Source organism: Haliaeetus albicilla, chromosome 7 (assembly GCF_947461875.1).
Source record: "Haliaeetus albicilla chromosome 7, bHalAlb1.1, whole genome shotgun sequence".
Classification (NCBI taxonomy): Eukaryota; Metazoa; Chordata; class Aves; order Accipitriformes; family Accipitridae; genus Haliaeetus; species Haliaeetus albicilla.
In genome coordinates this window covers 43,151,909-43,173,756 of record NC_091489.1, presented here as the reverse complement: position 1 = coordinate 43,173,756, position 21,848 = coordinate 43,151,909, and the positions used below count along the sequence as shown (strand labels likewise).

Below are 21,848 nucleotides of genomic sequence, written 5' to 3'. Positions count from 1 at the left end.
AGCCCTGACCACAGGATCAGGCCTTAGCCGACGTTAAAAAATGAAAGAGCCTGCTTCTCCCATAAACTGAGACGTGGCTCTTAGAAAATAAAACTAGATAGCCAAACAAGGCTGATTCTACCTGCTTTTGATTACTGTCAGTACAGACTACAGCTATCCCAAGGTCTGCTCAGAACTTTACCCAATCCTTCTATCATCAGGCAAAGTTACACCTCCAAAGCATGTGCCGAGACCTTCCTTCTGTACAGGCTTCTGCACCTCGCGGTGTCCATCAGTGACCGGGCTTTGCTACCAGCAGCTTACCAGAGAACCGGCGCTGTTCCATGAAGTCCCTCTGGAACTGGGAGTCCGTGAAAAGCAAGTCGTACAGTTTGTCCACACTGAAGTTGAACACTTCATTCACATACTGACGGCCGTTCAGATCCTCGTAAAAGGCTTGGACTTCCCCTGTGGGGAAACAGGCCCGCAAGCCCCAGCCATGATCTTTCGTGCCAATATCAGAGGCTGTGCTTTCACAGTACCAAGACCTTAATATTTTACTTTGCAAAGAAGGAACCCAAAGGAGGTACTTCTAACCCGTTTCCTCAACTGATCCCAGGACAATAGTTGGAACATTGGAAGGGATAATTTACTACATAGGTAATTTTAGGGACAGACTTCCAAACACCCCAACACATTTGCCTTCTGTGGCCAGGATGGGAATTCTTTCCATCTTCTGAAGGCTTAGGGTCCAGAAAAGGAATTCAGTATTTGCCGCTCCAGTCCCTCACTGGAAAGGACAGGAGAAAGCTGAAAACATCACCGATGGAATGGCCCTTCCCAGCATACCTTCATCATGGGTCTCTGACGAGTCACTGAGCTCAGTGGGAATGTCTTCGTTGTCGTTGAAGTCTAGGGAAGGGGAGTTCACAGGGCCGATGATCTCTATCTTCTCTCCCATGATATTTGCAATGCCAAGGTCTTTTTCCACAGGACTCTCCGCCACTGCCTCCTCCTCTTCTGGTAGCACTCCATCAAACTGCAGCAAGGAGAGAGCATAATGAGGGCAAGATTAGCACCTGGAAATTGGGGGTTATTTCTGAAAACTTTACATCTGTGGGCCAATATTCATACCTTTGAACATTTGGCCTCGACACGTCTGGAAATTAAATAATAGAGAGAGGAGGAAGGTTACCATACGGTGTTCGTAAAACACATGGACATATTAGACCACCTCCTCTCAAAGAACCACATACAGTTCAAGCTTGGGACGTACACAAGGCTTTCTGTTTGTTCAGACAAGCACACAAACAATACCGGTTTTGCTCCCGAACAAGCCCTGTACAGCTAGGAAAGTCTGAGGTTATATCTAAACAAGGTCTCCTCTGCCATAATGCTATGAGGGCACACACTGTTTTCTAGGGAACAACCCAAGGCAGAGAAGAAATCATAACCCTTTTATCTCTAACACTCCACTTCTTTTCATCTAAAAGCATAGAAAGGAAAATGCACTTGCTGCCGAGAGTCCCCGTCGACTGGCTTTTAGGACAGGCACGCTTTGCTCCCTTTTTCTTGGCCAAATGCCATGCTCACAGATATCACCGACTCGAGGACTGAGGTCAGCTGCAGTGGAAGAGGAGCTGCAGGGTTAACAGTTACCTCGTACATTCAAGGACTACCAGCTGGATCCCAGAGAAAAGGATTACTGCTCCCACTGCAACAGAGGAAGAAGAACACTTACCGAGGCTGGCGCTTCACTGCTTCCCGTAGATGTCAATGTGCTGGCAGTGACAGATTTCTTTGGCAGCTGAGGGCTAGCTTCTGGCTTGGCCTCCATGCTGCTTTTTGAGGAGCTGTCGTTGACTTCATTCTCTTCCACGGGGATTTCTTCACAGTAGCTGAGACGCCACAGAGAACACAGGTTTTTATGTTTACCCCTCTCAGTACAGCTACATCTGGACACACAGAGCAAGTAAGAATACTTCATAGAAGTTTCCAGTCTGACCGGAAGCAGAAACGGCTCAGCGCAGGGAACCCAAACTTTTCCAGTGTTTATAACAGACTGACAAGCATCAGCACTTTCTGGCCATGTAACACGCTGACTGGCCTTGTGACTGGGATGCTTTGGCATTTACAAAATTGCTCATCTAGCTCAGCAAGCAGAGAGGCAGGCATTTCAGTCCCTACCGACTTCCCTGAGGAAATGGTACGCTTTCAGGTTTTTAGACATTGCACGTTTAAGGGCAAACGTTTGGCCAGAACCCAGAATCTCTCACCAGGGACAATCAGCAGTTTGAGGCATGCAACATATCAGGACTCCTGCTCTCCTAAGCCCATCTTTTCTTCATCACAGGCAGATTTTACTCCTCCTCACTCACCCCATTGTGTTGAAGTCATCATCGGGAGGCACGTAGTCTTCATCATCACTGGTCAGACCCAGCTCATTCCCGTAACACTGGTGGACAAAGTGCCAGAGCTCCTTTGGACAGAGAGGCTAAAAGAGGGAACAGAGAACGGCATACATTTTCATCTGAGAATACTAAAATATAATGAATTTTTAGAACTACCATTGTCAGGAGTATTACATTCCTTGCCCTGAAAGAAGTGAGAGATTCTGACACAGCCCCTGGTGGGAGGCGAGAGCCTTCGGGCAGGCTTACCTCTTCTGAATTCCAGCGATGCTACAAGGTGGATTGTTTGTGTTACTAGCAGGCTGGCCCAGCTCCACACTGGCTGAGGGCTGTGGGAGTACGAATCCCTATATTGTCAGGCCAAGCTGGCTTAGAGATTGCACCCATCAAGCAATAAGAGGCCCTTTCGCCAAGTAAGCCTTCACCGTCAGCCCAGGTTCTGCCCTAAAATCTGACTTGGGTTATTTTTCCATGCCACAATCTCATGTTACTTAAGACTATCAGAAAGCCAACATGAGGCTACACCCAGAGCAGCACACAAAATGAGATTTCCCGCTACTACAATGCTATGCATATAATAATGTAAGCACAGTAAACCTGCACTTCCCTTCACACATTTTCCCCGCCTTTTCTGCTGTGCCTCCATTTAATGTCTCCTACTACACCAAACCCCAATGCCTTATGGTTTTTCTTTCCCCCTCCAAGTTTGTTTAAATTAAAGCTGCCTAAAGAATTACAGCTGCAGGAAAAACAATCTAAAACAGCAACTAAGAAAAACTCCTGTCGCAGTTTAAAATCAAAAAGAGTTTGTCTCACCAGATACTACTGTGAAAAGCTTGTATATGCCTCCAGTTAGAAAGAGAAAATGAATTATCAAGACCATTCACAAAAGCCCGGCTTTTTAGGGATGCAGGTCAGTTGATTACCATATGACTGCATTCTGAGATTCTTAAGAAATGGGGCAGGAGAACTTGTGATTTAAATATGTGGTACAGGGATGAAAGGGGATGGATTTTTACCCATGAGAAATTTATGACCAATGACAAAGATTTCTTGGTAATAAGGGAAAACAAATCTAGTGAACGTAGTTTCTGAGTTGCTGGCTTGAACTTTTTCCCATAGTTACTGCATAGGATAATGCAGGAAATTTTTAATCTAGCTCCCAAAAGTAGCAATCAAAAGCATGGGAAAAATACCTCTAATGAGAAACTTTTATCCAGAAAAATGTCTAACTGTTTCACCTTCTTCCCACGTGCACTCCAATTCACATGTCTTATCAAGAAAAATGGACTAGGTTCTTTCTCTCTCTCTCTTGCCAGGCATGGATCCTACCTACATTCGGAAAAAGAGCTCTGGAAGTGTTTTCTGTCTTTATCACTCCACCCCTCAGTTCCAATTTGCTTTGGCCTTGAAACCAAGGGCACTGAATTTTGTTAGGAACTTCAAAAGGCTGATCAAATTACAGCATATGGTAGCAACACAAGCTGCCCAATGCAAAGTGATCCTTTTGCATACTAAATACTACCCCGGTTTTCAGGAGAGGGTATTCTGGGTGCTTGATTACTTAAGCTTTCCAGTATGGTACAAACTCAAGCCAGAACATCTCGAAATACTGGTAGCACTGTAACATCAGTTCATGAGTCTTACTCCTGCAGTGAGGCCAGAAATACTCAATGGACTGTGGAACAGATCGAATATAGGATATATGGGGCCTCTGGTGTAGCAGGTGCACATCCCTGCTTTATTTTAGAATCCAACCCCACTGAGTCCTTCCCCAGCGCACCCCACACCCACCATTGTTCTTGTTTGGTTTTGGGATGCCCTAAACACATGCTCTTCTTCTGTCCTTATCTTGAACTCTACGCTTCCGAAGCACAGAGTTACTAAAAGCTTTGCCTGTGCAGTGAGCTATTTCTGTTGCATTTGGAACTGCTTTCTTCTGGGCTGTTTCACTTGAATTACAGACCTCAAAAAAACTCCTTCCCGAGACGCGTGCTTCCACACCTCAGCAGAGGCGAAGTGGCATCTACTGCGTGTGCAAGACATGTCTGTACGTAGACAGAATTCCACGCCAAAAGAGAGAACTGCACCTGCAGTTACATACCTGCTCTGACTAAACACGTGTGCTTACTGTCCCTATGTGTTTTTATGCATATACATTAGTCACAGGTATTATGCTTCTGCATATATGCATCACCTCCCTTTCATCCCACCCCAACACTGAGGAGCTGGTCTCTGTACCTTGTCAAGGAGAGCATTCTGCCAGAGTCTGAACATCATCATGTACGTCCTGTCTCGAGCCCCAAAGGAAGTAAAAAAGTGCTGAATGGGAAGAGATGGAGACAAAAATCAGTTCAGAAAAGGCCTCCAAAAAGGGAAGAAGAAGAGACAAGGCTGTTTGGATCACTTTCTAGCTACAGTTCACAGAAGGACTGAGCAAGCCATTACAGCATAGGTGCTCAGTTCTTGGGCATGGACTGAAGCTCACAGAGAGGCCGAGTGCCTCCCACCCGGGGAACGAATCTGAGCACAGAAACAGTCCCGTTAGAGATGTGCTACTATATAAGCCGGATATTCTACCTGGCTCCACACCCCACATCCAAGCTACGCGTGTTCCAGACTTGGCCCAAGGTCTGCAGAAGCTCTGCACCCTGCCCTTTTCCCTTGGTGCTTCCTCCCAGGCCCCAGGTAGCACAAGCAGTCAGTTTGGAAAAATCCCGCAACACACATATTCCCCCTGCTCCTGCCAGCCATAAGGGGTGGCCCCAGAGGCAGAGGCTTCAAGGATGTACCTTTTCAGTGTCAGTGCAAACTTGGATGGCATTAGGAATGAGCCGTGCTGTTTTTTCCTTGGTCATCGAGCAGATATCCTTCAAGCGAACTGTCAGCTACAGTCAGAGCCATGCAGAAAGGGGAAGGCAGAAAAAGAACACAGGTAAAGAGAGACACTGATGAGAAAGACAACGGAAAGAGTGCTCTTAAAGCAGTGTCAGCAAATACGCTGACATAAAACACATGCTCAATGCAGCAGTCTGACAGCCTTACCAGTGTCTCCCAACGGAAGATGTTGCTGTAAAAGCAGATCCAGTTTTCAGAGAGGTAGAGGCGGCCCTGCAGGAGAATGTCTCTTTGTAGCGCACATGAGTAATCTGTGGGTGGACAACAGATGATAATTTAGGAGCACCAAAACCAGAAGACAGGACAGCCTAAAGGTGAGGATAAGCAGCAGCATCAAGAGAAGAAGCTACCCGACACAATCCTGCAGAAAGTCAAAGGCAGAGCCAGAAGGAACTGAGCCACAGCTGCTGCTCTGTCCACTAGGTTATGATTCCTCCCAAGGGCACGTCACAGACAGTCTCTCTTACTGACTGACAATCTTGCCTTATTAGCCGGTCATTCTGCAGCACCCTATGTACTATTTTCCAGATTTTAATCTGCCTCTTCCTTTTCGCCTTCCAGTGCCATTGTTCATTTCTCTCCCAGTTTAAGCACCCTAAACAATTTCTATTCCTTTGCTAGGATGTGCATCTTTCAACAGGATGAGACATGGCATGAGATGACCAGTTACGTAAGATAAAAACAGATGCAGCACTAGGCAGTCGCTAATCAGCTGCAAGGCCAAAGCCTAAATGGATATGGGAAGGGCAGTCATGTGTAAATAGGGAGCATCGGGGATGTTAGAAAAAAGGGAAGCTCAGTATGCATGTTGAGACATGCAACCCTGCCCAAATGAGGAAAGAGCTCAACCACTAACACACCATCAGGTTTGGGGGAGCTCTGCGGACGAAAACATGCTCCTCAAATCACGAGCGAACAGAGCCATAGCTGATGCAAGTCAGCATTGCTCTCCCTGAAGCAAAACAAATGAAACCCATTAGAAATGGTGAGAAGGGGTTCCGTCTGTGCACAAGAAAGACACAATGGGCTTGTTCCTTGGTGGCAATCTGTTTGAAGAAGAAAAAGCTGCATGCACACATGCTGGATTTCCTCCCTAAACCATGGGCCAGCACAAGAGAGCACTGCACCAAGGGGCTGACCTTACCTACGATGAGGCGCTCCGTGTCAGGAAGCTGTTTGAAGAGTTTCCTGAAATCTTCATTCCGCTGTTTGTATGTTGGACTCAACACCTGCAAATAACAGAGTGCCTGTTAAAGAGAGGGGCGGGCATGAGTACAGAGAAATGGGAGTGCGAAAACAGGAACACCTTGGTAAGGAGAAGGGGGATCAGATGCACTTACAAAGCATGAGGCTAGGAGCTCCCATCACAGCAGACACACAGACGGGAGGATTTGGGATTTAGTGCATTAAGTGAGAAGAAGAGGAGACTTGGAAGAGCAAGTACAGAGTAGAAGGGCTACACCCATATCTGCTAGGCAGCAAAAGAGAACTGCATGGAAGCTGGGTCTGCAGGAGAAAACTCTTTTCCTGGAATCCTAGACTGTACAAGGCATGACACATGCTCTGTTTGCAATGCATCAGTTAGCCGCCAATCCCCAGCTCTCCCAGGAACAGCGCAGCAACCCCAGAAAATAGGCACTTTAGTACAGCTGCAGCCTCACCAGAGGAACTTGAATGATTGCTGTCATGAAGAGCTCAGGAATAACGCAGTCATCCCCGTTCCTCTCCCCATCGAGTGCTCCACCTGGCAGTCAGTGAACACACAACTGCCCGCTGGTATCGTGAGAATGCTTTTGTGGGCCTCAGAGGAGGCTCTCGCAGGGACTCAGCCATGTTTTGCACTTATTCTGCAGGAGGCCTCAGAGAAAACAGTGCTGTTGGCTAGAGGGAGACCAGGAGCTGGCTTCTCTCTCGTGTTTACTAAACTATAACATGACTCTGTCAGCGTTAAGACCACCTCCTACATGCCATGCCCATGCTGACAGCTGCTTCCAACGGCCAGAACATCTTTTGAAGGCATAGTTGACCAAAATAGAGGCAGGTACAAATTCAGGAGGCCCGCATCTCCCATCAAATCTATCACGTTCTTTCTCCCACAAATGTAGGGAAGGCAAAGCAACTTGGAATACAACCTCTTCCCTATCTCCGATTCCTCTCAACAGCCCTCTCCTATCTCTTCCAGCTGCGCAATACAAATCTCCCAAAGCAGAAAGGTGGGCACACCCCAGAGCCTCCCAGCAAGGGCCCCAAAAATCAAAGCGATTACAGAAGGTAGCTCCTGTTTGAGAATGGTGTTGGTGGGGTTGCAGGGCTGGGAGGAATCTGAAGTTTATTTAGCATTAGCCTTACAAAATTGGCAAGTGCTGTCAAATCCGAGAAGGAAACACAGACAACCCCCCATCCTCCAAAAGCATTCCCTCTTCCTCACACCAATTCAATGAACTAGAAACAGTATTTTTTAACATCAACTCAGCACTTCAGATATTTGCTCCAGTCCTGTGGGCCCAGAGGAAAGTATCTTACTTCTGAATAAAATCTCCTAACCAGCAGATGACAGAAATACAAATTTTACTTACCAAACTTCTAGCCTGAACATCTGGAAAAGATCTTGGTCAGAGATGGGCTCCAGCAAGAGCCCAAGCCCAAGATATCCTGGGACAAGCAGACAGGATGGGAAAGGAGGGGGAATAGAGATTATAATCAGCTCTGAGCTTTGGGTTCAATGTATTATAGCAACCCAACTTAGCAGTAGAGTTTCCACGTGGAGGGGTGCTCCCTTCCCTTCCCCACAGTAAGGGATGTTCTGACCTGTCTAAAACTTGTACTACAACAGACACTTCTGCTTAGCACCAGAACTTCTGTTAGAGTAACACACAGTTCAGTTTAGAGACACTCACAGCTGGAATTTCATCTGATCCACAGCTGACATTTTCTTGCGATAAGTCGACAAGCCCCTCCAGGTCCCACAGCAGAAATGGCAGTTCTTGATCCAGCACAAGATCCCAGAGAGCCCCACACTCCAGCAAGGAATCCATAGCGTTCCCTCAACACTTGCACAGCTCCCCGTGTTCTCAGTCAAACTCCGCTTTTCCTGTTCCTGCTGTCACAGCTTCTTGTTTAGATTCAAAGTCGAAAGAGATACAGCAGCTTGGCAGAAGTTTACGTACCTTCCCCTACTTTCCTGCTTAGGTTCAGGTTGCCTGCCCTAGCAGCCTCTGTAGATCGGAGAGAGGATTTGCCCTCCAGAGGACTTCGAAAAAGTGGCTCATTAGGGTAAGTGTGCTGGCTGGCAACCTTTGTGCTTCTTCTGCTCTGGTCTCACCAGCTTCTTGTTGTGGACATCCCTTAAAGAAGCACTGCAGAAGTGCCGACAGCCTGAGCAGTCCCAGGCAGGTCTGTGCAAGGCATCTGCAAGTCCCGACTGAGGCCTGATGCCCAGGACTGCCAGAGACAGCAACTGAAATAGCTCCGACCGACGGGACCCCACCGGACCAGCTGTAATTCACAGATCTAGCTGCGGTTTCCAGGACTGAACAGGACGGTAAACAGCTCAGAGACTTCAGCTGCTTTTTTTTTTTTTTTTCCTCCCCTTTGAAACCAGAAAAGCAGTTGCTCTTATTCCTTCAGTGTCTGCCTCAGGCTCTCCTCTCTGGTCCCGCTCTGCTCTGAAAGGCAGCTTCAGTCTTTGCTAACGTTTCTCATGGAAGGAGCGGGTGGGGGAAGATACCAAAATGACTCGCACATGCTTTAAGTTACTGTAGCTGGGTAATTCCGCCGGCCAATGCCCTGCAGTAACCCAGGCTCAGCCCTGCCTCCCAGCAGATGTTTCCTGTAATGGAAAGTTGCTGGACAGAGCGTGCTGGGGGAGGCGCGAGGGGCGTAAGGAGAGACCAGTCTAAAGCATATAGCTATGAGAAATCAGCCATGTGAGACCCACAGAGTTAGAAATCTTAAGGGCTCCGCTACTCCTCTACATATTTCTGAGCCCTGCCAAAAAGCACGTCTTCCTAGGTTCCATTCATCAGTCAGGTCATTTTGGAAATGAAGGGCAAGGGCTTCCTTCAGGCTCCAGCAAATGAACTCCCTGCAGGTCCCAGGAAGATTGCCCGGAGCGCTGGAACTCCCTGTATTGCTCTGCCCTTAGTCCCCAGCCTCTCCATCTCTCTGCTCAAGTGTAGAAATGCACAGGTAAACGTTCACACCACGACACCAGTGCTGCTCAGCCATGATGCTGAGTCTGTGGAAACAAGTACACTGAAGTAAAATCCTCGTTCTTCCTAACAAACCGGGCACACAGATCTCAAAAAAAAACAAAAAATCCCCAACCAAGCAACCAACAAAGCCTCTGCAAAGCCACTGTTTCATTCGAGGGCCAGTGACTGCAGCTTGCTCACTGACAAGAAGAACTGACAAGCGCTCTGTCTGCTCAGATGCACCACAAAAGCATTGCTGGTGCCAGACAGCACACAGGTCTCTCTCCATTTAGCCCTGTCAGAAGGAAGCAGTAACATCCATCTGCCACCCCAAGATGAGGGAACAATAAACAAAACTTCTGTAGCCTGGGAAGGACAAAGAATTAGGATTACAGACAGCTGCGAGGTACCTGCATTGCTTTACTGAATGGCCCTCTTTGCTGGAAACTGCTTATGGGATTATTTCCAAAAAAACAACCAAAAACCAAATAAAACCAACCCACCAAGATGCTTCTGTCTACATACCCACCCACCTCCCTTCGCAGAGATGAATGGCACAAGTGATCAGAAGAGCTAACCTGGAGGTGGAGACAGCAAACATTAACTCTACCGCAAACAGAGAGAGACAGGACAGGATGGCACTGCGAAGGGTGGAGAGAAGAGGCTCGGTGGGGGAAAATGGGGAGGAAAAGGGTGACTCCCCATGGTTAAGATCTCCCTGTTAATACACAAACAAATCCTCCAACAGGAAATTCAAAGCAACTGTTGCTGGGGGACGGGACAGGGAAGTCTGACAACAGAACCACCAAGAAAGGTATAGTCCTGTACGGCACACGTCACAGAAAACAGGTAAGGAGGAGAGAAGGCAAGAGGCAGAGAGAAAAGGGGGAAGGAAAATCCTATCTGATTTGCATGACTGATGGAATTGCTCTTAAATCTTCAGGGAAGATTTACGTTGCTTCTGGACAGAACAGGAAAACTACTGGAAAAGAACAGAACACATTCCCTGCTTGTGTGGGAGAGTTTAGACCCCACTGACAGCCCGACTGCTCTGGTGATTTATGCCAGCAAAGAAACTGGCCACCTGTCGTGCAGCACTTCTTCCAAACCCAGTCTGGTCCTGGGAATTTTTCCTTTCTTTTTTTTTTTTTTTCCTTTTAAAAGTGAATGAATAGCAGAGGAAGAAGCTTCACAGTAATCACTGGCCATTTGGGGTGGAAAGTGGATTTGAGTTCATCATCGCAAGAGCTTGCACCAAAAGCTCGCTTCTAATTTAGTGCCTCTGCACCACAGTAACTGTGCCAGCCCTGGCAATCCATATACCTAAAATCATGGAAAGTCTGAAGGGATGAAAAATACCTGAAAGACAATGAGTTAACGTTCCTCCAGAAACAGTTTGACAAAATGGTTACTGCAACTTAAAAGATGATTGCACTGATTTACAGAGAAAAAGGCTGTTTGTTCAACACCTTGCTAACTCATCGTCGGGCCTGGATTTTTGCAATAAAGCCCGTTTACATGATTGCTGTTGCTGAGTCAGACTCAGGCTGCCACCCATCGGAAAGCTATTTCTGATGTTTTCCCTAAAATGATGCACGATTTCGCTCTCTTTGTTTCTGTAGGGAACACTTTACGCTTTCCAACAGCTGAGTTTCCCCCTCCACTCTGGCATCTATGAGGTCTCCAAGAGAGTACTGCAAGAAAAAAAAAAAGACAGCACACCGAGACCAGCAAAGGCTGATTTCTTACGGTATTTAGTCTTGTAATCACTTGACATTGTTCTTAAGAAGCTGCAAGCGCTGCTCAAAGGTGTCTGCAAAGAAAGGCCCTTCACAGCATCACAGTCCACCACGGATTCTCAACCACCTCCTAACTCCTACTGCACAGGCTTTTGCCGCAGTTTTCCCGGAGGAAAACCTAAGGCTCTATTCCTTCACGTGGCTACCTGTTTGCATTTGACTGGATTTATTTTTGAGACTTTCACCTCTGGTAAGCCAAGCTGAAAGTTGCCCTGTGTGCACAGCACTTGTTTGCAGAACTGCAGGCGCAGGGCTCCTGTCCCACTCCGTGCAATCCTCAGTGCAGACTTTGCTCTCCAAAGACAAGTGGGTAGCACTGCGCTCCTGTTGATCTTTCCAGACTTACTACAAAAGCAAATGTTTCTAGCAGTATTTCAGAACACCTGAAAGAGACAATTAGTGTCTTTTCGCTGTAATCCCCCCCCCCCCCCCCCCCACTAAACACTCTGGGGCTATGCTACACATAGGTGGAGAGGGGGTGGTTCAGGTCAGTTATAGGGAGAAACTATGGGAAGAAAAAAATTCAAGCATGGTTGCAAAAGAGAAGGCAGGTGAAAGGAACGTGCATAGATAAACACAAAGGAAAGGAGTAAGAGAGCAGGGCAGACCTTGGGATCTAAATAGTAAAATGAAAACCTCGTGGACAGATATAAATCTCACCTCTTCCCTGGTGTCAACTGTGTTTGCTCTAACTTTTCAAGATCATCTTATTCTCTTTTCTGGAAGTATGCTCTGTAGGTTCTCCTAATGCCTGGTGTTTACCAGCACAGGGACTACAGGAGGCAATTTACAGAAGCAAGCCTTGCTATAGAGTAGCAGCTAGAAATGCTGCAGAAAATTGGAGACATACACACTAATTTAGGAACAGTCAGGGAAGTAGAAGGATCGACAGTCCAACTGAGAGAGAAGTAGGCAGAAAAAACCATGGCAGACTTGCTAGGCTCAGTGCTTCAGCTGTCCACTGACCTCACGACACAAAAACCGAGAGCTCCTCCATGCTCGGAAACAGGGCCCTTCACCCAAAGCCCAGAGAGAAGGAAAAGAACAACGGAGATAGCTTCTACCCTTGGCAGCAAAATATCTCCAGTTTGTCTCTAATTTTGATGACGTCTGCTGGGTGACAAATTTCTTCTACCAACTTGTGGAGTTCCTGCCACCCCCACAGCCAGTGCGACCTCCTGCTTCATGTCATCAGGGAAGCAAAACACCAAATTTCCCACCTCTGTCAGCACATCAGGTCTACAGAGTAAGTCACATCTCTGTTTCAATAAACAAAATTACGGAGACAGTTTCTTTTTGAGGTCTTTTTTTTTTTTTAATATTTTTTAAATTATTTTAAAAATAATAAATCAATTAATAATTCAACGCACAGACACATTAAGTCCAAAGCAGACACACGCAACTGCATCCTGATAGCTAAGCATAGATGGGTGGGGCCTAAACCACAGCTGACCAACAAACTGAGTTTTACCCCGTAAGAATAACGGTTCTTCTAAACCAGAGTCTCCATATCTGCAGTTCCTCAGTAAAGGCATGAGAAACATCTCGGGGACTGCTAGTGAACTCACCCAGCCCACTGATGGTCTGGTCTTCCACCACGAGGACATGAACACAAAGCAAACCCCGTAAGGTTGAATATATTTATTCTCAAACGGGTGTTCTTTTCTAAATCTCATAGTGCACCTGGACCAGTTTGCATTTGTCCTCTGGAAAGCAAAGTGGAGAAAGCACACCAAGACCAAGAAAGGGCAGGTCTGACAAAGCAATCCATGACCTTGGTTCACCCCTTTTCTCCCACTTCTCAATCTGGTAGGGATGTCAATCCCAAAAAGCACTGGTAGGATCGAAAGGAGAGCACACAAGGCAAGACAAGTTGGTAGCATCTTAAGGAAAAAGTAGAGAAAAAGGAATCCAGGAAAGGGAAGAGGAAGGGTTCCAACTGGCAAAGAGGGATACAGTGCTACAAGGACAAAAAGACCAGTTAAAAGCAGCAAAAACTGAAGCCATGTTAGAAAACTGGCATTCTGACCACCAACGCTCTGGGGATCTTTGAGGACCGTGTGCTCTTTGAGGCAAGGACTGTATTTTTGGTTTGTGTTTGTACAGTGCCTGGCACCCAGGGCTGCTGAACTGGCACAAAGAACAATGTGGAGGGTGTTTGCTCCGAGCATAGTGAAAATTTATGTTAAATGAAAGTGGGGGAAAGTGAGTAAAGGAAATTGTAAGGCTTCGTGAACGGGTAGTCCCCACAAATTCACTTCTAGAGCTGCTCTCAGGGGGGAAAGGAAAAGAATTATCAGAATGGTCCAAATGCCAGAAAAATCCTGCCTGGAAGGAGTTGGCAAAGAAGGAAAACTATATCAAGGAGATGCATTAGCAAATTTTGAATGGTAATAATACTGCCAAGCAGGATCGACTGCCTTCCTGGGGTTTGTGGCCCATCTGTATTTCCACACTGCTGCTTTTATCTGGTCAGAATGTCTCTACTAACTAGAATATGGCTTGGTTTGGTTTTGTTTTGTTTTCTAAAGGAAAATAGTTGGGGGGGGAAACCACAAAAAACGCAGCCAGTGCTTACTCTCCGGATGTACTGTCTCTCATGCTGAAAATATATGGAGGAAAAACAAGAGAACAGAAAGATAAGATAGAGAGGACATGAAAACACAGGAGACCCACAGAAGCAGACCACAGCAAAGCATCATGCAGCAGGGTACGGATCTCAGCAGCTACAATCAGAAGCAGCTCCTGCATAATAGCAAAAGTCACCTTTAGCCATGGCCACAGATCCACATTTTTACAGCAGCCTGGTTGGGCCTATACATCTGCCCAAACTGCCTCACTCCACGTTCCTTTATCTGCCAGTTCTCCACCAGTTTGGCCTGCCGTGGTTTGTACTTCATTCTTAATGTCATTGCCTCTATGCTTCTCTCTGCTTCCGAGATCACGTCTTTTCCCATCCTTGCTACTCTCCTGGTGCTGATTACATACAGCAAGTAAATAAATCTGCCTCTCATGCCTCTGTCAAATCTGACCGCACCGTATCGGCCAAAATCGCTGGTTCTAACGTCTTGGGCTGCAAGAAGGTAGGAACTGTTGCTGAACATGGAATAGCTGCTGCATTTGCCTACAAAATCATGGTACTGCTGGTATCTACTTCAGAGCGCTCAAGGGGTGGGCGTTCAACCGTGCAAAAGTGACACTGACTGCGGAAATTTGCACACCACTAGCTTTGTACCGAAAACGCTGCCACTCGTGCTTGCAGAACGAAAATAAGATCAAGGCAGAAGCAAAGGATGATTGTGTTTCTGTGAGGTCAAAAGAAAATAATTTCCTCTCTCGCCCCGCACCACCCTGAGAGATGCAAAGGGTTTGCGCAGCGGCAGCTCTGTTTGTCACCACATCGAGACCAGCTCTGCTGGGAAACCAGAAGGTTCAGGATGTGGAGATCATCAGAAGAGCGACTGAAAAGACAAAGCTTTTGCTCTCTCTCTCTGGCATCCCTTCCCTCAGGATGTCAGTCCTCCTTTGCCAGTTCTGAGCCATTTCCACCTCCTCTTTTTGGAAATGGTCAGTATGCCCCAGTGCCACTGCAAAGCCCCTTTGCACCTTCCCCCCCACCCAGGCACCCAGCCCATATTCACCCAGGGACAAGAGAAACTGGAGTACTTACATTATACCAACTCTGGCTTTTCTGTAAGGACAAAATAAAAGAGAAGCATTAGTTAGCACAGAGATCTTAGGATCAAAAAGAAAGATGGACAGAGAAACTAGGTCCAATCTGGTTTGTATAATTAGTGAAGTGAAAGGGGGATTAAACGGAAGATTTCAATGGATTTCACAGTGTGGTCTAAGACAGTTATTTCCAGTTACAGGAACAAAGAACAAATCCAGAAGCACGAGTCCATAATAGGAAACAATTCAGGCTAACGTGTGCATGTCCACATGCACGCACACACACACAAACTCGCACACGCATGCTGTAATCATTTTTGCAGAACAGCAGCGCCCACTAGCAACAGAAGGGCTAACCATAATCATTGCCAGCCATTTCTTTTAGAGGCTTCATTCTTCCACGTCTGCAGGCTAGGCTGCAAAAATCACATTGCGTTGAACGGACCCTGTGCAAATAAGCCCTCAAAGAACTACCAGGAGGGAGGGACGCAATTTAACTCACAAAAGCCATCAGGCAACACTTCCAATAGTATTTTAAATTTTAAAGGGAGACTCATACAGAGCCAGGAAAACTACTGAAGAAAATGACTAGAAAAGCTAAGCAAAAAAAAACCAAACCAAAACAAAACAAAAAAACTGGGGATTTTTTTTTCCCCCCAGAATTTCAGTGCACAGTGTTTTGCATCATCTGCACATGTGATTTTTTTTTTTGTCCTTATCATGGCATTTCAGATGGTTTGAGAGGACAGGCCACATGTCACACTGGAGCGTATGAAAAAGCTAGCTCAGCTTGGAAAGTCACACTTGGCAATTTTCAGATGGAGGTGAGATTTATCTGCACAGAGGGAGGAAGAAATAAGCTTCACACTCCCACTCCAGTCAGGCTGGCTTTCCAATGTCAGGACGCTGAGCAGAACTGACAGAAAGTATAGGCATCCCCCTTTTGAGGGTGGATTTACCTCAGGGCAATGAAGCTTGGGGGCACTGTAGCCTTTCACCACCAACGGTGGTCAGCTACAGTGCATATTGCTGGCACGTTGTGTGCCAGCAGCCACACAGCTGTGCCCGTCCCCCTCTCCCAACGAGCAATGGCATGTCTACATTACACCCGGGGGAGCTGGGTCTAACAGACAAGGACAAAAGCAGTATTTCACTGCATTTCTTTCTTTGGAAGTCATCTTGCTTCTGACCTTGGACTGGGAGTATTTTTCACAGCTTTATACTCAGTCTGGAATATGAAGGAAAACATCCTGGCCTCCGACTTGTGACAGAGCCTGTGGAAGTTTCACTCAGAGAGTTAAGTTCATATTCACAGAAGCACAGAAACCACCTGCACTGGGATAGTCCACAACAGGACCGGTGACGTACAGGATGTTTACCATAGGAAAGTAAGCGCAAAGGGTTAATGAGATCAGATTGGACCAGAGATTTCTATGAAGACATGGGGTTGCTTACACTGTGCCTTCCCTGGACCTCCCTGCTTTCAGTTTCCTATGCTGCCTATATGCCACTCCAGCAAACAGCCTCGCTGGCATCTGGATCTCATTCACGGAGCCAGCATTTCCAAAGGATCCCTTGCAACCTTGGGCATTTCTGCCTGTTTCACTGCCCTGATCTCTAATGAAAAACCCCACAGTAACATAGTATATGTCACAGGCCAAAATACAAAAGTTTGATGTTAAAAAGTGAATGCCCCTAAGGCCTTTCCCCAAATCCTGGGGAAAGGATATGAACTGAAGAACTGAATACACAGTATGGCTCATCAACTAACCAGAGGAATTTCCTCTTACTTCCTACGCTTTTCCATACTTGGCCATACCCTCCATTCATAAAGGGTCTGGTTGAAGTCATCCTTTTCTGCAAATAGGACATGGAAAAAGGTCTTATGCAATTCAGCCTATACTAAAAAAAAAAATCAGGGGAATTAATCTTAAACCACGTACACACCACCTCGTCCTCAGGAGCACAGGGTCTAAGATGGAGCGATTTTCCTGCAGGTTTGTTTTGCCATCTGTCTGCCTTAATGAGCAAAAGGCATAACTCAGAAATTTCTGGGGAAAAAAAATTCATAATCAAACTATAATTGGCACAGACAAAACAGAGACACTGCTGTCACTGTGTCTTCTAAATCGGGGTGCGCATGTTGTGGTGTCAGCACACTGCAACAGGATTTCATTCCCCTCTTCTACATTAACTGCAGTAACTCTTTCTTCGCCCTCACATTTGAATTTCCCCAAACTGTGGCTCCTCTATAAAGAAGCTCTCCAGCTCCTTTCTTAAGCTCTTCCGCACAATTATACTGACATCCTCATCCTCATCTTTTGCCTCCACCAAGTGTTCTAACCATGAGGAGATTCCTTCCCCCGACCACTGTTTTGCACGCAGAACAAACTACAGGAAGTCCAAAGAGAAGGGAGACTATCTGAGTCCTTAAATCCATCTTCAATTTTATTTACCTTTTTATTTTTAATTCACTGAGAGTCAGAATACAGGGGGATTTGAACCGTGAAAATCAAGAGACAGTATAATGGAGGGGAAAAAGAAAGAAAAGGAAAAACATATTCTTACTTTGAGCAGGTTAAGTCTGTCATACTGGAAAAAGAAACCATAAGCATTAGAACTGAAAAGAGAAAATAAGTAAGTAACAGAGGAATGGAGTTGCACACAGAAGTGGAAAAGATGTAACTGATTTGCAGAGAGGATGCCATAGGAGCAGCTGATACCAGAGTTCATAGTTACATGGTGCTGTAACCAGGAAGAACTTAGGAGAACTTGAGGAAGGAGAAAAACTGGGTGTTTTCTCTAAGCCTTTAATTAATATAGCGTTGCCTCTAAATCTTCATGGGTTAATGATCTCATATTTGCATACACTGCTATGGAAGATTACAGCATTACAGTGCAGATGGGAAGCAGTGGATCACACATAGGAATTTCAGGCTGCTAACTTGATGCCAACAGAAGTTTCCACCTTTCAGCACTACTGGGAGCAGGATCACAACACACTCCTACACGCCATTGCTTCCAGGGGAATGGAAACCTTTTGCCAAGTGAATGTCATGCCACATTGCTCTAGAAGTATCCTTAAGTCCATTTTACAACTGGGGAAACAGAGGCACAGAACCAGGGTGAAGGCAGAGCTCAGAACGGATTCCACAGCCCTTTCTCCTGACCTGTGCACTTCCGAAACCTAAGCTAGTCACCTGGCTTCTAAATGCCCATGGCCAAGTAACTCAAAGAAATTGATGAAATTTATTCCCAAATCCCTCACCCCAGCCCAAAATGACCAGAATTTCATGACCTACTATCTAAAGGGGTATTATACTACCCAATGGGAGAGGTAAATGAGAAGACACAGCCAAACTCTTCTCATAATCGCACACTGAAAGGACAAGGTGCAACAGTCATAAGCTGCAGTAAAGGAAATTCTGTTCAGATGGAAGGAAAAAGCCTGTTCACAACAAGAGTGGTTAAGCACTGGAGCGGGGGCCCAACGAGGCTGTGGGATCTCCAGTCTTGGAGGTCTGCAAAAGGCGGCTGGCCAAGACTTTAGACCAACCTGATCTAAACCACATCAGCCCTGCTTTGAGCAGGGGCTTGGACTAGAGACCTTCCGAGATCCCTTCCAACCTAAACTGTTCTACAATCTCCAGGGCCTACATCAAAATTCATGTTTTCCCCTAACCTGATATTTATCCTCAGCATTCATTACTAGCTATAGACAGTGGGAAGAATCTGAAGGATTTGCAATGGAGAGGAAATCACTTTTATCCTTAGGCAAGAGCAAAAGAGTTAAAAATATGTATTTCATTGCTGGCTGCTAGCAAAAAGGCCTTTTTGCTGAGTTCAGAAAGCGGTTACAGAAGCAGCAGTGTTTGCCAGTAAAAGCCTAAGGCTGACGCAGACCTATGGGTGGTTTGGTTCATGCCACACCGGTGGACAGCATGGAAAAGCAAGCTCCAGGAAATATTTCCTACAGATGTAGTCCAGTGCTTAAAAACTCCCGGTGAAGCGCTCCCTCTGATGGCAACACTGCAGCACGACAATTAACACAACAGACAAAAGAGGGCAAGGGACTTCAAGCAGATCTGTCAGCAACTGTATAAACACAGCATCAAACTCATGGGCTCAAGCTGTTTCATTTCATTAGCGAGACAGGTTGGAAAATCAGACCATTCTTCTTGTAGAAGACGGGTGGGGAGAGGAGAAGAGGCTGAGGAAGGAGATTTTAAAATCTTTGTCCTGAAGTTCTTTGTTCCTGACCTCTTCCTATCTTGAACAGATACCACCATCATCTGTGTGGGGAGAATCAGGGGGCTTATTACGCCTGAGATTCCTCGCTTGTACCAGAGAAAGCCACCTTGTGAAGCACGGAAAAGAGATTCGGCCTTCACGGTGCTTTAGGCTCACCCTGTGCACAGACCGTGCGTGAGCAGGGCAGGAGGCTGTCATGCAGGCTGGCGGAGGTCATGCCTGGGATCCCCTTCTCTCTGTGCATCAGCTTCCTCGCACTGGAACTCATCTGAGGTCCGCCTCCCTCTTGTTTCTCTAATTGTCTTAAAGTTGTTGGGTTTTTTCTCTCAGAAAAGCAAGGGGCTGGCTGCAAGCACATCACAGTACCACTTTTTACACGTACATCGCTCTCTACCAATGCTCTTCCCACCAGTCCCTCTCCTAACAAACCTCTCCATAGCTTAGGCAAAGTGCCTCCAGCCTACCATAGCCTAGCCATGACCTGTCCTGACCCACACACCTCTACTCACCAGCAATCCTTTCAGGACTCTCTGCTACTCCAGATCTGCTTTTTCCACAGACCTTCTTTCACACCTCACCTGAGACACTAGTCCCACAGTCCTCCTTTGTAGTTATCCAAGCTACAGTTACCAAGCACAAGACAATCTGTCTAAAAAAAGATATAAAGAAGCTTCCAGCAGACACCAGCAATCACGCAAGGTCAGGCTGGCTACGAGAGGCATTATGACCAAGGAAAAACAGTAAGCCAGCACTGTAGACTCCACTAGTCTCTAAGAACTTGCCTAGAATTAAATCCATGGCATCAGCTGGGGAAAGGCCAAGGCATTGGTTTTGTGGATTATGAAGCCATCCAAGCCATTCTGGTTTTAACTTTACTTGTATACACGTGGAAATGCCAACAGCCTGGCACTTTGTCCAATAAGCATCCCATCTGCGTTTCTGATTTTTACACTCTTCTGAGGGTAGCATAGAGATGTGAGATCAAATCTCAAACGAGCTTATCTCCAATTCAAGCACCCACAGAGGGATCTTCCACTTATTACCTTTCAGAGCAAGCCCATGAATTCTCACAATTCATTTGGGACAGGTCTGTTCTAACAGGTTTAAGCTGGATTCATTTGAAATCACTGATCTTTAATATTTACATCACACAGGAAAGCGTGCAAGGGCAGTAAGCTGAGATCACTGGCCACAAAACTACTATTCCTCATAAAAAGCAGGCAAGAAGTTACGGAGATCAACTCTTGTTTCTGAAAGGCATAAAGTAAGAAGAGAGGAAAGAGAAGGGATTATAGTACTGTTCAGCCTACCAAAGCCAGCGGATTTCTCCCCAGCAAAGACAGCAGTTCACTTCAAGGGAGGGGGAAAGCAAACCTTAAAACAAAGGCTAAAATTACTTGGAAGTAATTGAAGGAGTGTGATGAACAGGCCAGTTCTCACACCATGTGAGCAAATATTAATGAGATCCCAGTGATATAAGTGAAACCAGCTTCTCGGCTACAGGCATCAGGCTGAGCTCTTGCTGACATTCTCACAGCCGCACCAGGAGAATGCCTTACTGGGGTCACCGCTCAGTACCACGGGGAGGGTTTCTGAGTGATAAGACAATTCTACAGCGGGGGACAGGAGAGAAAAAAGAAGGCTTACTTTGGAGAGGCGCTTGTGTGACTTAATCGGGAGAAAGCATGCAGGAATGAAAAGAGAGAAATTATGAAAAGAAGAAAAATTACCTCACAAATCAAGAGAAGGAAAACCCACAAACCCAACAGAAAGCATTATATCCCCCCTGCTTCCTTGTGAAAGGCACCGCGAATTAAAAGTCAAGCTTTAGTAGCCACCGTGTTGGTAAAAAAATTGCACTCCCATGGCCTTAAATCACAGCACTTTATGGGCCAGGGCAATGAAACTCATCTCTGTAATTCCCCCTTACCAAGGACGCCATTTCCCTGACAAAGCATCCCCCAGTGTGGCTATAAACATAGCAAGCCCCGCATCCTGCCTGCCTCCCATCTGCATGGCTTTCTTTTGGGGACAGACTGCTGGCACCATAACGCACGAGGGTGTCATCCGGTCCTGCCGCCCTGGCATGGTGTTTGTAGGTCACTGTGTGCACAGGAAGCAAGCCTGACCTCAAGGGCAACCTCAGAACTGACAGGTCTCAAATGATTCATCTTGAAAAAACCCTTTGCCCCCTCTTCTGAATCCACATACTCCCCCCTTAGTGGAGAGCGATCAGTGCAGGCCAGTGAATCCTGTTTCCTCTGCTGACAGTGACCGCAAAGGGGAGTAGATGAAGACTTTTTGTGTGCTTGACACAATCCAGCAATAAATCGGGCAAAGATGACAACGCATTTGACACAAGCCATCAGAGTTATGCCTGTGACACCGTGAAGTTATTCAGGCTGAAATACTTTACTTCAAAAATCTGGAAAAAGAAAAGACAAGTGCTCCTGACAGCTATCTATCTTATAATACACCATTGACATTGGGGTTATAATCAAAGGTTATGTTTGGGTTCCAAGGCCCTTGTGTGTGTTTCGCCAGGTCCCACTGCTCACAGAAAAATCACGAGTCACCAGACCTGAAACCCTCTTCCTCAGTACAGCAAATACAAGGTTGTTTCTAACATGGTCAAAAGACACAAT

General features: G+C 46.3%; 1 protein-coding gene across 18 annotated transcripts in view; it reads right to left on the bottom strand.

The window, feature by feature from the left end:
- Nucleotides 1–21,848, bottom strand: part of GRAMD1B (GRAM domain containing 1B) — a 143,160-nt gene that overhangs the window by 16,864 nt on the left and 104,448 nt on the right. For 11 of the 18 annotated variants that reach the window (XM_069788103.1, XM_069788094.1, XM_069788092.1 and 8 more), the window contains 12 exons: nt 20,851–20,871; nt 17,521–17,544; nt 14,951–14,971; nt 13,859–13,882; nt 6,433–6,517; nt 5,436–5,539; nt 5,183–5,278; nt 4,632–4,712; nt 2,358–2,473; nt 1,721–1,877; nt 829–1,018; nt 304–447 (listed from right to left, as the gene is read on the bottom strand). In XM_069788103.1, coding sequence (XP_069644204.1) covers nt 304–447; nt 829–1,018; nt 1,721–1,877; nt 2,358–2,473; nt 4,632–4,712; nt 5,183–5,278; nt 5,436–5,539; nt 6,433–6,517; nt 13,859–13,882; nt 14,951–14,971; nt 17,521–17,544; nt 20,851–20,871 — 1,063 coding nt within the window. Of the gene's footprint in view, nt 1–303; nt 448–828; nt 1,019–1,720; nt 1,878–2,357; nt 2,474–4,631; nt 4,713–5,182; nt 5,279–5,435; nt 5,540–6,432; nt 6,536–11,554; nt 11,664–13,858; nt 13,883–14,950; nt 14,972–17,520; nt 17,545–20,850; nt 20,872–21,848 lie in introns of those variants that run through there. The other 7 variants (XM_069788095.1, XM_069788096.1, XM_069788097.1 and 4 more) reach the window with 7 other exon arrangements.